This window comes from Zophobas morio, unplaced genomic scaffold (assembly GCF_036711695.1).
Source record: "Zophobas morio isolate AGI-343-1 ecotype UQ-CSIRO unplaced genomic scaffold, CSIRO_AGI_Zmor_V1 ptg000044l, whole genome shotgun sequence".
NCBI lineage: Eukaryota > Metazoa > Arthropoda > Insecta > Coleoptera > Tenebrionidae > Zophobas > Zophobas morio.
The window spans coordinates 5631350-5648443 of NW_026972149.1; the positions used below are offsets into that span (position 1 = coordinate 5631350).

The 17094-nt window shown below is 34.4% G+C and overlaps 4 protein-coding genes across 4 annotated transcripts; 1 reads left to right on the forward strand and 3 right to left on the reverse strand.

Annotated features, from left to right (window-relative positions):
• Positions 1 to 29: 29 nt before the first annotated feature.
• Positions 30 to 2395, reverse strand: LOC135141482 (uncharacterized). Its single transcript, XM_064072615.1, has 2 exons — positions 2256 to 2395; positions 30 to 1351 (listed from the first exon to the last, which is right to left on the reverse strand). The coding sequence occupies exons 1-2, from the start codon at positions 2277 to 2279 to the stop codon at positions 161 to 163; spliced, it is 1215 nt and encodes a 404-aa protein (XP_063928685.1). The 5' UTR covers positions 2280 to 2395; the 3' UTR covers positions 30 to 160.
• A 1642-nt stretch (positions 2396 to 4037) lies between these two features.
• On the forward strand, positions 4038 to 6022 carry LOC135141751 (polycomb group RING finger protein 3). Its single transcript, XM_064073143.1, has 4 exons — positions 4038 to 4241; positions 4296 to 4448; positions 4500 to 4789; positions 4884 to 6022. Exons 1-4 carry the CDS (start codon positions 4130 to 4132, stop codon positions 5007 to 5009), a joined length of 681 nt encoding a protein of 226 aa, XP_063929213.1. The 5' UTR covers positions 4038 to 4129; the 3' UTR covers positions 5010 to 6022.
• An 805-nt stretch (positions 6023 to 6827) lies between these two features.
• On the reverse strand, positions 6828 to 8457 carry LOC135141750 (dihydropteridine reductase). The gene is made up of 5 exons (XM_064073142.1): positions 8088 to 8457; positions 7944 to 8027; positions 7787 to 7889; positions 7090 to 7423; positions 6828 to 7042 (listed from the first exon to the last, which is right to left on the reverse strand). The coding sequence occupies exons 1-5, from the start codon at positions 8172 to 8174 to the stop codon at positions 6934 to 6936; spliced, it is 717 nt and encodes a 238-aa protein (XP_063929212.1). The 5' UTR covers positions 8175 to 8457; the 3' UTR covers positions 6828 to 6933.
• Positions 8458 to 9787: 1330 nt separating this feature from the next.
• On the reverse strand, positions 9788 to 15346 carry LOC135141428 (uncharacterized). Its single transcript, XM_064072523.1, has 8 exons — positions 15093 to 15346; positions 14788 to 14928; positions 14243 to 14738; positions 13967 to 14194; positions 10995 to 11408; positions 10656 to 10890; positions 10377 to 10607; positions 9788 to 10324 (listed from the first exon to the last, which is right to left on the reverse strand). Exons 1-8 carry the CDS (start codon positions 15224 to 15226, stop codon positions 10254 to 10256), a joined length of 1950 nt encoding a protein of 649 aa, XP_063928593.1. The 5' UTR covers positions 15227 to 15346; the 3' UTR covers positions 9788 to 10253.
• Positions 15347 to 17094: the final 1748 nt, after the last annotated feature.

Consider the following 17094-nt stretch of genomic DNA (forward strand, 5'->3'; position numbering starts at 1 on the left):
CACTCAAGCATAAACAAAAAAAAATGTAGTCAACAATGTAGTTTATTTATTAATTCTTTGGTAAAGTCAGTACAATAAATATTGATAATACAGTTTTTGTCACATAAATATTTACATAAACAAAGTACATTAGTGAAAATAAATATATTCAAAGTGAAGGTTAGTGATGGTAGTGAAGATGATGATAATGCGTTCTATACGGGCTACGATGCGGAACTCTCTTTTCATTCAAACCGTGAGATTTCCCGCCGTAAAAGTCAAAAGAATGCGATTTTTGTACTTCCACGTCACTAGAATAGTTATCCAAATTCTTCAACTTGTAAAAATGTTTCAATTTCTGCAACTGCTTCTTCCTGTCGTTGATATACGTTTCCAAAGAATCATCCTGAACCCCCGGTCCGTCATAATTATGATTCGGAACTTTGGAAGTTGTTTCAACTTTTCCATATGTCACCGTGGGATCAGGCGCTTCCAACTTAACCAAGGTATTCCTCGTCGTTTCGTCAAACTTCACGTAATTGTTACTACCATCAGCACTATACGGATCCGTAATTGATGAAAAAACTTCTCCGCTTGGTGCCACCTGCTCGGTCCTATGGTATGGCGAGTCATAGTGAATCGGTGCTTCGTGCTGAGTCGCCGGCACTCCATACGAATTCAGCGCACCTGGAGTGCCATAGCTCGCCGATGACGTGTCATACGTCAGCGGATGCGTGTGGAAGTTCTGCGGAATGTCATACGCTTGGTGGTACGTCACTTCCGGGATGCCATAGCTCGGGGACGAATGACTATACGAAGTCGTCTGCGACTCGTATCCAGAAAAATGCGACGGCGGCGCTCCATACGACTGCGACGGAGGCGGTCCGTACGAGTTGTACGAAGGAGGCGGTCCGTAGTTGCTCGAAGGCGGCGCATACTGAACGGGAACGCCGTACGAAGCGGAAGGAGGCACCGGAGGACTGTAGCTGGGAGACGGAGCTCCGTACCCTGATGAAGGCACCGACGGCTGGAAGGAGGGCGGGCCGTAACTGGGCGAAGGCGGGTGGAAAGAGGGCGGCGCGTAATTGGTGGGCGGAGGCCCGTACACGGGTTTCGGAGGCCCGTACACGGGTGTCGGAGGCCCGTATATGGGTTTGGGAGGACCGTAAACCGGTTTGGGTTTAGAGGGAGGGCCGTACACCGGGCGAGGGGGCGGGCCGTAAATGGGTTTGGGTTTACGGCGAGGGGGCGGGCCGTACGAGTGTTTTATGGAGTGGTAGATGGGCGGTTCTCGTTTAAGGCGCGAAGGGAGGGTCGACGAGTTGGTTTCGGCGCTGCAGGGTGGTATCCATGTCCATATTGATAAGAGAATCTGAAAAACAAAAATCTGAAACAGCATCGATGCCCAACTTTTTATATACTCAGACTTTCATCGGGAAAATAAATTTACTTGGCGTTAAATCACCGAGACTGAGGGTTTGACAGACAAACGATGACATATTGATGTATGTAAAATATTTAATCACATTTTTATCGGGAAATTCCTTCGGAAATGGAAAACTTGTGTTCCAATCAAAATTTAGAACGAGCAATTAGATAAAAGAGAGTGAAAGCTATGGTGAAAAGAGACTGACAATCTTACTTTTAATGTTTTGATTTCATTAAACAGTTACTCGTCATTAAAACTATGATATTAAGATTTTTTTTAAATCTGTTTCGACGTGATATTGGCCTTTTGAAACTGTTAACATCACGTTTACTGCATTTTAAAACATGTAATTCTGTTAGTAGAATATAAATTTACTATTAAGTAGATATAACTGTATACTTATGGCACACAATACTTTAAATGAATAGAAATGGTATATTTTAAGTTGAAATTTAACTAATTTTTCTAATTTTTTAATGTTTTGATTTCCGTGTGTTGATATTTTTGTGACTTAGTAATTTTTAGGTTGTTGTATTTTGCACATCAGGTACTTATTCGAGCATAAAACACAATAGGTCATAAATGAATTACTCGGTACGCGTAAAAATGTCCCGAGACGTGCCCATCACATTGGTGAAAAGTCATTTATACCCATTTAAAGCGATACACAACGTAAATAGAACAATAATAGTGAACGTATTCACATTACAATTAAGCGGGAAATTTCTAAGATACACTTTGCCTTTATTCTTTAAAATAATGCCGGGTTTAGCCTAGTTTAAACGTGTCTTTACGGATTTGATCTACTTCGGCAACGTAAGAAAAATAAAAACAAAACAAATCTTACTGTCAAAGCAATATATAAGTCCATAATTTCCACGTTTTTCAGAAATTAAATCACCGTTATTGCACGTGTAACCACAATAAACATATTCGTAAACAGTGACCGCACTACACCACTTCTGGCCGAGCGAACAGTGAATGGGCAGGCATGGTGGTAACGTGCTCTTTAAAGTATATAAGTAGTAAGAGTAAAATTGGAGTTTTGTCCCACATAACGCATCAGTTGATAGTATGATGTACTCAAACTGTCTTTTTCCTTTTGACCACCCATCGCTGGAGAAAGTCTCGAGCGGTAACTTTACAACACTTTCAAAATTTTAGCAACAAAAATCAATTTTGCCCGCGATTTTAACATGCGTTTGATTTTTCAACTAATCAGTCAAATTTTTTATGTGTTGCGTCACGAGTGGGTTGATAAACGAATGTTTAAGTACCGGCATGAGGGTTTTCAATCTTACTTTCTATAACAATAAAGCGTACTTATTTTTATTTAATTTATAGGTATTTTAGTACCCGAATGTTGATGGTTGGTAATCATGTTGAAAGTTTGTCTCATTTTTGACGGTATTTAAGCACTCTTCTAAACGTGCACAAAAGTAAAAGGAAACAATTTAAAAAATAATTATCAACTGCTAATGTTTATAGCGACAATGATAGCGCATGTAGGTTTCTTGGTTCAGGAATAATTGCAGCCAACATTACCAAGAGTGATTGCAATGCGTTTTATTTTTTACGAAAAGTGCAACACAATAGGTTTTCAAAATAATTAAATAGGATGTATTTCAGTTATTACAGTAATTGTTAGGTTGTTAATTAGTTCTGCATTATTATTACAGTGTTATCGTTTGTCGGCAAATTTAACTCTCTCTAAAACCACAATCAGAACTGAAAATAAGTTTTCTCTCTCACGCACTTATTAATAATCGTTTCTTTCGAAGCTTGATGTTGATAGCAAAAATTCGCAATTCGGTAATCCCCTCCAAAAAACTGATGACGTAATGTCGATATTTTGCTAAAAAAGATACTTACGTGAAATGTAGCTTGATGGATCGCTTTATCTCCAGAACGCCGCAGTCTCGGTCGCTGACCAGCAGCTCTGGGAACTCGGGTGATTAAATGTGCGATGTTCTGCGACTGTTATGCGACCTCCTGCTCTTTTTGTGGATTCTCAACACGTACATATTTTGTAAAATAAAAACTTTGGGGGTATTTTTGGTGGAATTATTAAATCTGAGTTTACTGAAAAAAAGTACTATTCAAAATAAAAGCTAAAAATATCTTGGCTTTAAGTTAAATTAAATGTAAATTAGTAATGTGAAGCACAAAGTTTTGGTTTTAATTCAGATTTTGTGGACCATATCATACCCAACAATATACTTACCATACGTAATGATACGTGTTTTCACTTTCTTTAGTGCATGACAAATTATCAAGACGCATTGGTAAAAAACTCAAGGTTAATTCGTATTATCCATATTTTAGTGCTTGATAATGAGCATAAAAACCATTGCTGTAAAAATGCATACAATTTCCTTACACAGACGACACATGCGATTGCATGCGTTTCTTTTTTAGAATATTTACTATTGCATATACAGTTCTATTCATTGAAATAAATATTGCTAAATATTTGAATCTGAATCTCTGTACGTACCTAAATTATTTGAATCATAATTAACATTATTTAGGTCGTGGTTTTTTATTTCCAGTTGGCGGGATTTGCTGACGCGTCTAAAAATACCGTCTTTGAAACTTTAGTCACTATTAACACGTTTTTTGACATTTGGGCATGCGCACATTAGTCTATCAACAATTTTTGTTTGTGTGTGTCAATTAGGGTTAGAATAAATTCTCTACAATTATGGTTTTTTATGAATTATGATAATGGAAAGAAGAATAAAACTGAAAACATTAAACAGTCATATAACATGTAAGATATGTAGAGGATACCTAATTGACGCCACCACAGTGACAGAATGTCTTCATACCTGTAAGTAAAACACGTAAGTTTTTCATGATTTAATTAACAATAAACGAATTTTAGTTTGCAAGAGTTGTCTCGTAAAACATTTAGAAGAAAACAATACCTGTCCAACATGCAATATTGTAATCCATCAATCACATCCTCTACAATACATAAGTTTCGATAGAACCATGCAAGACATTGTGTATAAATTAGTACCAGAGCTGCAAAAAAGTGAGTGGTGGGGCGGTGGGTGAGTGTTTGGGTGCTAATGGGTGGTTTTAGATGAGATAACACGGGAGAGAGAATTTTACCACCAAAGAGGTTTACCTTGTCCGAAAGACATTCCTCCAAATCCCAGCGATTTAGAGGAAGAAAAACCATCAGCAGACGTGCACGCTGAATCAGACTATCACCGGCAAGATGAACAAGTTAATGTTTGTTTAGAATGTATTAGTTCAAATTTAAAGACGCTGAAAAGACGATTTATTCGGTGTTCGGCGCAGGCTACGATACTACATTTGAAGAAATTCGTCGCGAAAAAAGTTCTGAATGGAATGGAAAAGTACAGAGATGTGAGTACATTGTGGTGAATGTAGGGTTTCACAACCATTTGGCGATTTTGGTTTTATTTAAAAATTTTATTATTTTTTTTTTGTTTTGTTCCAGATCGATATACTTTGCAATGATGAACTATTAGGGAAAGATCATACTTTAAAATTTGTTTATGTAACACGATGGAGATTTCAGAATCCCCCATTGACTTTACAATACCGACCGAGGATTGACATTTAATTTGCAGGAATACCACTCCTCCCCCCATTTTATAATGTCCCTAATATCTGTTGCAATATTAAGTGAGTAGGTTGTGATTTTTATGTTTCAAATAACAGCAACGCCAAGATTTCATAGTTTATTACAGAATTTTATAAAATAGTACAAATTTTTATAAACCTATTTGTTATTGTGACCTAGGTAATTATTTCCACTTTTTAGCATTTTCCAGCATTTATTTAGAGTGAATAGTACTTGTTTTTGATTCTCTTTTGACATATTTTTATAAAGCTGAGTTGTAAAAGAAAATGGTAAATATCAAACGATGTAAATTTAGTTTAAGTTTTGGGAGAGCGTTTGGTACTAATTTCCAGGAGATTGTTTTCTTGTATTTATTACTGTGATTTAGAACCGTCGTAAAGCCTTATTTACTGGTGAGGTTTTATGTAGATAGATTAGGTACTTAAAAGTATCAGACGCTTTTAGATAATGTAAAATAACATGTCAAAATCATTCTGCATTTTAAATTATTCTAGAATAATTTATAGTACATTGTAAATTTTAAACTTCTGATTTCCTCTTTTATTTTATTTTCTATTTTAATGACTTGTACTTCCTATTCCATCAGTAGACCTGAATATTTTACGGGGCCTGAATAAGTTAATTCATTTTGTATATAATAATAGGGTCATGGATTATTATTTTATCTCACAATGTTATTTTGCACCATTTAAGCTTTAACTAATTTTATCTTAAAAAATAGCCGTGAACACTTATTTTACTTGCACTGACTTTGTGTTAAATTGTTTTTAATGTATAGTGCTGTATTTTGTGCAAATGTGTAGTATTGTAACTGTTTTTGTAATTTTTTAAGTATTATCAAAAAGAAACTGACCAGCCGTTGTATTTACAAAATCAAAAAAACCTTAAATTTTTTATACATTTTTGTAGTCATAAATATGCCGGGGCCAACGCGGTTAGAGCATTGCCATGTGTAAAAATCCCTCAAATTTATTATATTTTGTATGAATTTTTGCATGTTTTCATATTTTCTATTTTGATGTGGCATGAACCCCCATTTTTCGTTAACCTCCAACAATTCCTGTCACTAGCCCAAGAATTGTGTTACCACCTAACCAAGCTCCACTTAAAAAAAATCACCTTGGGCTCGTCGACGGTAAAAACTATTAAAGCGTTTTTGGTATGACTAGTTAACGTCTATAGTGCCTAAATTTATTACGCAAGTGTTGTGTACAAGTCGCACAAAATACTCGTTTCTAAATCGTATGAATTGCGACATTCGTACCTGGCTCGAATTGCAAACTTGCACTCTCAAAAAACGGTATTGTGCAGACTGTACATGAATGCTGACTCACTGGTGTTTTTATTTTGTATTTTAAAGTTTGATTTTTGAAGTGGCTAGTCATACTTAAAACAGCGTGTGAAGGTAGGCAACCAAGCCTACGTTAATAATGTAAATAATATGGGAGTCGGACGACGCAGAATGGGGGGCTAAATTTGACGGGAGAAAAACTGTCATACACATGGCACTATTTTAACGGCCTTAGCCCTAGTAAATGGTTGACTACGCATTTTTGATATTAGATAAATGCAGATTTTTCTTGCATAGTGATGTGAAACCCATTGATGAGTCAACACTGCAATTTTTATTTTTTACATTGACTCTTTAATGACAACACATTGTTAGAATTCGGCTAGAGAGAGAGTCTAATTCTAACCTTTTTTTCCATACTTATTTAATATAAAATTTGTATGTAAAAAAATTAAATATTTTTCAACAAACTCGTCATTGTTATTAATCACCCATTAAAAATGCAATCAACTTGATTTGCTTTATTCAGATCTGCGGTTTTAACAATAAACTATATTCAAAAGTAACACAAAAATGATTTAGCTTTGGTCCGTAACGTTGATCCCAATCTCCTTAATATTTATGCACGGGAATGACGTCAGTATTCGAATTCTTAGTAACCAATTGCAGAAGACTTCCACTTTCGGGTCGATTTTTCCCACGGATCCATTCCACGAAAAGCCTAGGAATCCCCATTAAGCCATAAATAAATGATTACTCGTTACTTACTCGGCTATAAACTCGAGGGGAGTCCAAGTCGTAAAATCTGCTTTAGGCATCCATTTTCGATTCATGGGGGTATCTAAAGTGATGGGCAAAATAGCCACAACCAAAGAGTTTTCAGGCAAACCGCTATCGGCTCCCGCCAGCGACTTAGTCAAATGATGGACTGCACTTTTGGCCATTCCATACCCAATCATGCCGGGAGTTCCTTCTAAAGCTGCTTTGGCACCAGTGAGGGTCACAACACCCCCGGTTTTGAGGTGCTGAGCAGCGATAGAAGCACTGATCAAAGAACTCCAAATGCTTTGGCGCCACATTAGGTCGGAATTTTTTATTAAGTCTGGAGTAAAGAAAAATGTCTACGTATAAAGTATACATTTTAAACTTTGGTCAAAAATTTCTCAAACAACTGTCTTGTTATTCCAATAAAAGCAAAATTTAATTGAAAAACGGTCAAACGTCAATCTCTGCTCAGAAGTTTGATTTGTCGCCAAATTGAGGTTATGTCTGACGTGACGTCACGTGAAAGCGACTGTCAAAACTGTTTGACCGTGGTTTACTTATTTTATTACATTATAAGTTGCACAACTTTTAATTAGAAAAAATATGTATTTTATTTCACAAATATAAGATTTCTAATCTGGATCAAATTTTTTGTGCTTTATTACCAGAATCTGGTGAATTAATTGTCGGATTGTCTCACCTTTCGCTGCATTTCCCCCGGCCCACCCTCCAGCTACGCAAATGACAGCATCCAATTTCGACCCTTCTAACGCCGATTTAATTTTATCCAAAACTGTGCCTTCCTGCACAAATTCCAATAGTACACACAAAGTTACAAATAATTAATGCAAACAAACCTGTTGCACCAAGTCTGAATCCTTCTCCAAAACAATGTTTAAGTCGGCTTCTGGGTTCTCGTTGAGGTCAATCGAGCCGACCCACTTGTAATTATTAATAAAAAATTATCAGTTTTATTTATAAAAATTGATATTAACACTTACGAAATTGTTGGCTTTAAGGGCAGAGACACATTTAGAGCCGAGGGCCCCGCGACCACCGTAAACAACAACACGACCGGCTTGGGACATTTTTCGCGAGATTTTGACGGTTTCTTTCGTTAAATTTGCGTTTGTGTGCAAGGAAATTTATGTGCTTTCGATTGATAGGCGTTTCGCAACCACAACCTCACCACAAACTGTAAAGATTGATCTAAATTCTCTTTCCTTTCCTTTCGATTTTCAAGGTTGTCAGTATTTGTTGTTTTGCGATGACCAGTGGCTACAAACATGTGCTGAAACGATGGGAAAATCCCTCGGGAAAATACCACGGATGATAATATACTTAGAAATAACAACAAACCATGTGTCTAGTGTCAGGATATTAGTTACTTGTTGCTTCAAGGATCAATGTATTTATATCGCTAGCATCTATTGATTAGGCAACACACAATACACGTCAAACAAATAACAGATCTATACAACAAGATTTCAAAAGTTGTCGCTTTCAAAATACGCATAAAACTTGCATTTGCGTATTTCACGAACTTGCAACACCGCCAGGGAAGTATTTTTTTTTGTTTGAAGTTCACCCAAATTTAAAATTACTTAAATAAAACTACAAACAAAGCCTGACCGTCTACAAATTATTGTCATTAGCACTTAAAATGGGTTGTTTTCTTGAAATAAAACAAATGACCTTCATTATTTAGCACTGTTATATTGCCACTTGCCGTATTTACCGTTTGTAATAATTGAAGGTTTCACAGAATGCAGGTCTGATGAAACATTCTTCTGAAAATTAGATGTTTTTAGCGAATAAAAATAGCGTGGAGAAAAACAAAATTGTCCACTTTGCTAAACAAAAAAAGTAACTTTAGTTCCGCCACGGCAAGCGGTTTTTTGATGAAAGCGCTGTACTCAAGCAACTACTGTCAGGTTTTTTAATTTTGCGCTTTTTTATAGAATGTCATGACAATTTAAATGTTCTTTGTCTTGTAGGGAAGTTTGATTAGGTTTGGAGAAAGTTTACACTTCCGTTTAGTTACTAGTACTGATCCACGCTCATTTTAGACTTTGTTTTTAATAACTATATAGTATGCAAATCTTTTCAAGTGTTGCACGGAAATGATTTAAATCGATATGGGAACATCGGTGGCGTAGTCGCGTTCTTAAAAACGTTCAGTTCTGCGCAAGTGACCAAAAGACCCATAAGGACAAAAAACCTACAGACGTAATTAGGTGTTTTTATATTTTTTTTTTGTCATTGAGCAACAAAAATATATAAAGTGTTTTGATGTACTTTATTTATCAGCATTATCACATATTTAACGGGTCAGTGGCAAATGCCAGCGTAATTATAATTACAGATTTCACATAATTGTTTATGAAAAGAACTTATCAGTCTGACTTAGAACGATTCTTTGATAATAAAGAAAACTATACAACTAGAACCCACGTGTGGACAAATAAACAATTACATATTTGAATACGATTAATTGTGCTGCCACCTACAGTGTATGCAAATTATTAATATCGATTGCACCTTTTGGCTCAAGAACCTATTTATTAATACAAATTCGATCAGTTTCTCACAATTATTTGCATAAATTTTGAAATATTTCGTCAGTACGGTACTAGCAATTAGTAAACAGTTGTGTACGGGTGATGGTGGTACTTTAAAGCAAAAACTCAAGAATACACTGTTTTATTCACTCACGTTAAGTAAAATATATTCAACTATGAAAGAATACATAATAAAAATTATGCTCCTGAGATGTTGACAAACGTGTATAGATAGTATCTGTATAAATCGAATTTATAAATATCACAAAAATAAAATATTAAGGTCACTTCCTAAACATCATTTGTTACATTGTACATAGGAAGTCACAACAATTAATATTCATAATAAAATTATCTCCAAGAAAAATGACAGCTAAAGCTATACATAATAAATAGACAATAGTATAAAATAATGATCTGTAAAAAATATAGATATGTATATAAAACTCGTTTGTTATGATCTGGTAACTAGAACATGTAAACAATTCACAAAAATGAATTCACAAGCAACACTTGCTAAAAATGACTAAATTTACACACAATAATAAAATCAAAAAATTGATTAAATCTAGGTACATTCATAAGGCACGAATCACAATTATAAGATTAGTTGACTGAAGATCGCAAATTACCTTCCCAGGCATCCTTCTCGTTTTGTTTGAGCAATCTCTTCATTTCTGAAAGAAAAGACAATTTGTACTTATATAGGTTTCCAGGTACCCAACTCACCTCTCGCGTTTTTTAAGTCCTGTTTTTCTTTCGCCATCTGTTCCTTCGTTATTTTGCTTTTTGTACCTAAATGTGTAGTAATTAATCTCCTAGCAGTCTGTAAGTTAGTTGGCGGACGTTTCATGGCTGGTTTTAAGTCTGACTTATTTGCTACATCCATTGATATGGCGCTTGCAGCTGTCATTGGACGAACTTTGATGAGTGGATTTCTCATATTAATAGCTTTTTGAGCTACAACAAATACTATTGATTCAAGTTTTTCTAAATTTTTATTAATACCTTGGGTTAATGAACCTAAAACTAGTAGGGCATGGGTATCATCGACCCATTTTATGTACATAGCATCACTATTGATGTTACTAAAAGCTTGAACTAAATCGTGTGTTTCTAAGGTAGGTGGAAAATTATAAAGTTCAACAATATGTTCCAAATCTTCTGGAGGCTTATTTGTATACGCGGTGTAGTCTTCGCTCGCTTTCACTATTGTTATGTCATCTCCAACCTTATCCACGATCTAAAAAAAAAGAACCTGTATAAATTTCCATTGTTATTCACACGACGGAAGCTTCCGGTTATTTAATGTCTTTATTCTACTTTTACTTAGTCAATGATATATACTTCTGTTAATAAATTTTCCTGAATTTCTCCGTTATCATCAAACAGATCTTCCCAATTATTCACACTGTCGTCTTTATCGATTCGTAACGTATCGTTCGAATCATCCACATATTTCATTATAGGTCTCGTTCTCCTATTGATGTATTCCTTCGTCATCCTCATAATCTCCTTCTCTTGTTCGTGTTGATTATCCGATACTTTCTTTTTCTTTTTATTTATTTGATTTTTTACTATTTCTTTATTAGTTTTCGGGGTTTCGTTCGTTCCATTTGTGTTTATCGTGCCGTTCGTTTCATTTTCAGTTGCTTTTGTTTCTACTATTTCGACTTTTTGTGCCTCATTTTCAATCGGTATTGCACTGACAGTTTTTTCTAATTTCGCACTAATCTCTAACTGGTTTCTAAAGTTTTTGCACTGAAACAAAACAAACGAAAAATTAAAGCGCCATCTATAGAGATACGACGAAAATTTTGATACTTGTTATAGAAATCGTACTATATATAAATTTGGTTGTATAATAACGGCAAAATTACAAGATTTTTCATATCACAATTGATGCTCAACTGGGTACCACTAGTCATTAATAACATTATAACTTTAGTTGTAAACATTAGTTCTGCATCGGGCACCCACTGTTACCAAAATGATAAACAAACAAATACAGCGTAACTTTCATGTTATGAATTTATGCTAATCATACAAAGACCAACGAACTAATTAAAATTAATTATACCCTAGTTGCGTATCAGTTTCATGTTGTCTAAATACCGTAATTTATTAGTTTCGAGCATCTAAATTACTGCGGAAAGCATCGAGAATTCAAAATATATTGTTTTTATTTCCTTTGTAAGAAAGAATGCAGCTAACACAAAAAGACACTTGAAAACCTTGAATCAATTTAATGATCCGACAATTATACTATATTGAATTCCAAACACATTTATAGAAACAGGAAAAATGTTGACTGCTATGAACAAACTTCCTGGTTTCTTTGCATTTTTGAAATAGCCGGCAACAAAACGGCATTAAATGCAACGACAGGTGGCAATTTTTTTTTTATTTAAGTATTAAAATAGAAAACTATCAAAAATTTACTATTTCCTTTCATCTGCGAACTTCCCGTTTAAATATTATTTATTAACATTGTAGAAGTGTTTTGAAAGTGAAACTATGTTTCAATCACTACCGTTCTATGACCGACATTTTGGGTCAATGGCATCGCTTGAAGTTGCTGCTGAAGATTAATCACTTACAAATGATATAAAGATTAACGCAATCAGTAAACTCCTAGTTTTTTGTACAAAATTTAGTAGATTACGCAAACGCTATAGGCGCACTATTAATCTACATGTTACAACATCTCTTAGTTTACTTTTTTTACTCTATGTCATGTCATTTTGACATTTTGATTATAATCTTTATTTCGACAAGGCGGAAAACGCACGCCACTGTGATGACAGTGTGTAACGTTACTTGTGTTACGGTATATTTTATAGTATGTTAACGTGCGATGATTTTCCTTACAATTTAATCACAGGAATAAAAAAATAGAAACACTGATTCAGTATCTTTTGTCAATAGTGTCGTTCGTAGGTTGGTATGGTGTTAATTTACATAAAAGACGTCAAAACAATGTCATAATCGTCACGTGTGCGACAGTATGACCAACATAATAGCTTTTGTTGAACTGACGCCAAGTGACTTTGAATTTAAAAACTGTGAAACAAACGGAGTGACAGAGTCAGGACACTAAAAAATTTCGCTAACCAACTGTCTCTTTCAACTATTTGTATATTTTTAATGTAAAAATATTAACATTATCCGCAAAAATCGATTTCATCACCATTTGATTTGTATTTGTTATAAAAACCGCTGACTTTCTTCGCTATTTATTCACAAATAAGAAAATTATAGAAAGTATACGAATTAAAATTACATTCTATGGGTGGATGTTTAACGAAATTGTCGGTTTATAAATATTAATATTGCAAAAAATTTTAAACAATGACGCAACATTGAGGTTAGCGGTCTCTGCTATAGTTGTTTTCCGCTGCTGACTCTCAAAAAAATCGATAAAAAGAAAAATCAATTCAATGTCACTTACGCAACATGCGTGCTATAATTGCATAAGATTGTATTTGTATGATATAAACGTTGGTTAATATAATTAGCAATTTGTAAACTACCGTAGAATTTAACCACAAGTGAAAGTAACTATAGAGCGACACCACACAACACGACATTTGTAAAAAACTAAGGAAATAATAACACAAATTGCACGAAATTTCAAACGCTGAGAATTTCCGTTTAAACAAATTAAATGAAAACGAACAAATTAATTACTGTGTTTATGTTCAACTTTCAAAATTTAAATTTCTTTGTCGTCGAGACTCACACGCTATCATTATCCTATTACTGCGGAATTTGAGTGCGTTTTTTAAATGCGGAAATACTTTCAATGAAAAAGTAATTAATTTATTGGGAATCCAGTTAGAATGGATGGAAACTTGAGTTAATTATTTGAATACAAGTGAGTGCATTAAACCACTTATCGCTGAAAGAGCGAATTGGACGGTAAATTGGCATTTAAGAGCCGCTCTCTGCACTAAATTGCATACTGGAATGCGTTTACGGTTGAGCGAGTTAAATTTAGCGCCCTTTTTACGTCCACGTGATTGGACAACATTTAATTTTGAAATATATTAAACATAGATAGCTGTGTCTTAAATTGACATTTGATATGTCATTAGTAATTATTTTGCAGTTAATCACTTGACACAAAAATGTCGTTTTTAGTGTTTTAATAGTGATTTAGACGTTATTAGTGCTTAATGGGGAACAATTCGCTTCTGTTAAGGTAAACAAAAGCACTAAAATGGTAATAACTAACATAGTGAATGCAAGCACGTGTCCGACACAAGTGTAATAAATTTTACATTCTTTCGAACTAATGGTAAGTTTAGAATACTTACACAAGTGGTTGCATCATGTTTTTCTTGGCACTCATGAAGGTATTCACCATCTTGTATCGAAATGATGAACAAATGTCCTAATTCTATCACTGAAAGATCTACTATGTGGCAATTTTCTAACTCATCACAAACTATATCACACTCTATTTTATACAAACTATTTTCATGCTCATCCGACTGAGAGACTAATTTTTGAAAATCATTCAAGTCATGATTTACTAAAACTGCCTGAAAACGTCACAATTAATAAAAGAATAAGTTGAAATTGTAGCTTACTGGTGGTTTATCAGCAGCAATCTGAGGATAGTCCAAATCATAAATTGGATATGATTTAAATTGTCTGTCAGATTGAGACCACTGCAATTCACTTAATCTCCACCACACATTACCAAGTAACACGAAATTATCATAAATTTTGATAAAATTCTCAGCTTTTAACGCAGCGTCGTATTTTTTAAAATTCAAAAACTTGCGAAATTCACAATTATGATGCTGGTTACAGATCTTGGATAAGCTTCGGAATTCACATGGCAGAGCATTAAAAAAATAAACCAGATTCACAAAATCACTCAGACTTAAAACACTAGAACACGAATCACTTAAACTCTCTTGGCATTTAACACTTTTGTCTTGCACTTTATCCGTCACTTTTTTCTCGCACTGTTTGGTTAAAAGTCGTGATGCTCTTTGTGCCGGAGGTACATACAGCTGCCTTTCGGGGCGTTTTCGCTTAGAGCCCGATTCTGCCATGGTTTCTTCTTTAGTTTTTTTTCTGAAAAAGAACGACTTTACACTTGATTTTAGCTGGTTTGGCGACTTACAAGTGATCCTTGTGGCATACTGCGACTGATTTGAACTTGCCTGAAGGTGAGGCGAGGTTGAAGACTGCTAAATCAAATATCCTCGCTTGGTAGCGAAGAGCTTTAAGATAGATTGGCCCCAACGTTGGAAACACGAGGACACTGAAAGTAAATGAAAGTAAAATCAAAAGTTTTACATAACTGGTGAGATCACAACTGAACTTTCTCTTTCTCTGCATTACATTCCTTTTCCGCATGTTAAAGAACAACGGTTGTGATCATTTTTGGACAATTTTTTACTTTAGTGCCTCGGCTAAACCACTCACCAAATTTTGGTCTTGTTGTCAAATATCCTCTGGAAGTCTTCAATTACACAACAGACGAAATCACGATCACAAAATATTTTGTTGAACTTTATGGATAAATAGTTAAGCACTTCATCCACATCGGGCCGACTCATAATAGCTAAGGATCATATTGTAATTTGTACTTTCATTATTTCGATTTTATTTAACTTAAATTTATAAAACGTAATAGTTATACTGCAATGTCATGTGAATTTGTTGAAATGAAACTGAAAGTTATAACGGACATGCGTGACATGCGCTGTCAAAATCTCCAGGACCGGACTCACCGACGCACCTTACCGCATGTGCAAACGTCTCCTCCCGAGTCTAAAGAAATTACGCACAACCGAAGCTCTAACCACAGCCGGTTTCATCTACGTTCGCCCACCGAAGTCCAACACATCACATAAGTTAGACATAAGATGTATATGTATATTTTTTTTTCTTTTCTTTGAATTGTATCTTAATTTAATTATAATATATTGTCCTGTCATTGGATAATAATCTGTTGGGCAATAAAGTCTTATTATTATAAGATAGTAGGATAACAAGGTTTGTAAAATTATGTGTAAAAATTATGACATGACGCGTGGTACTACTATCATCAGTGAGTAGTTTTTACATGTAATTAATACAAAATCCCTAATTTCTTTTCATTTTTTTAGATTTTAAGTTACTTATTACTTTTATTTTGTGTTGATATTTATTTAAAACACTTTGTTTTTTATTTTTATTTTTATTTTTATTTTTTAGTTTTGTTAGTTAAAACTAGTCGTTTGTGTACTTCCCGAGCGTATGAAAAACTAGCTCCCGTTTCCATTATTTTAAGCCAATGTTTTGTATCACTTCTGTAGCTGTTCTGGGTAATAAACAAATTATCAAAATGTTGCGTATATTTTTATTACTACAAAGAAATTTTGTAGACGTAGTCAATTACGTAGCTAATGATGTAGTGGCATTGAAAACAAAATGGAAACTACACGACTCATTAGCCACTTACTAACCCTGACATAAAGTCACAACTGTAATATGAAAAATGTAAAATGAAATGTTACTACAACAATAATATAAAAACAAATATGTGAAAATACAAAAACAGTACGTTTTTTAATCGTATAAAAACCCACACCTGTTTACTTATGCTTTAATTATAGCTTTCATTATAGAAAAAAGCGTGCGCTTCAATATCTTCGAGAGGAATGACACTTTAAAAAAGTGAAACTCGCGAGATAATTTATCCATTAACACTAGGTTATTTTCAATTTTATTTAATTTCATGAATCGATTAAAAATATTTATTAAACGTAATGACACCAACCTGCGACTAAATTAAAATTTTATCGTGGTAGATTGAACTAAAACAAAAAGAGTAGTTGTAAATCGTGATAGCCGAGTAACGATAACGTAATTATAACGGAGTTTATTGTAAAATATTCACACCACGTGACTAAAATGTTGATACCCTATAACTGCAACAATACTCTAATGTATTCAACTATCAGAAAATTAAATAACTGGAATCAACGAGAAAGAACTAAGTGGAAGCACAGTAATCAATAATCGTATACGGGTTTTGGACATCCTTTACGCGCACGGGTTTGTATAGGCAACCAGTTATACACGCACGAATTTTACCGGCGCGGTTGCCATATTGGCGCTAAATTAGCAACAAGCGACCCGAAAATGCTATGAACAGTGTATCACAACACGTATTAACATTTAGATATTTATTTAAACTGAGACTTTTCCAAGAGTAAGTTTGTCACTGTAATAAATTAATAATGCAAAATATAGCAACAATATTAGTTTCATTAATTTTTAAAAATCGTAATATTTGATTACGTGACAAAGGTATAAGTCGCATGTTCTTCCAGTTGTTTGTTATTTTTAATTACCCTACATTGTTTCGTATGTAAACGTCAAGTTATCTATTGTTTGAGCGGGTCCTGCTGACAAAAAACCATTCCCACTGAAAAAAGCG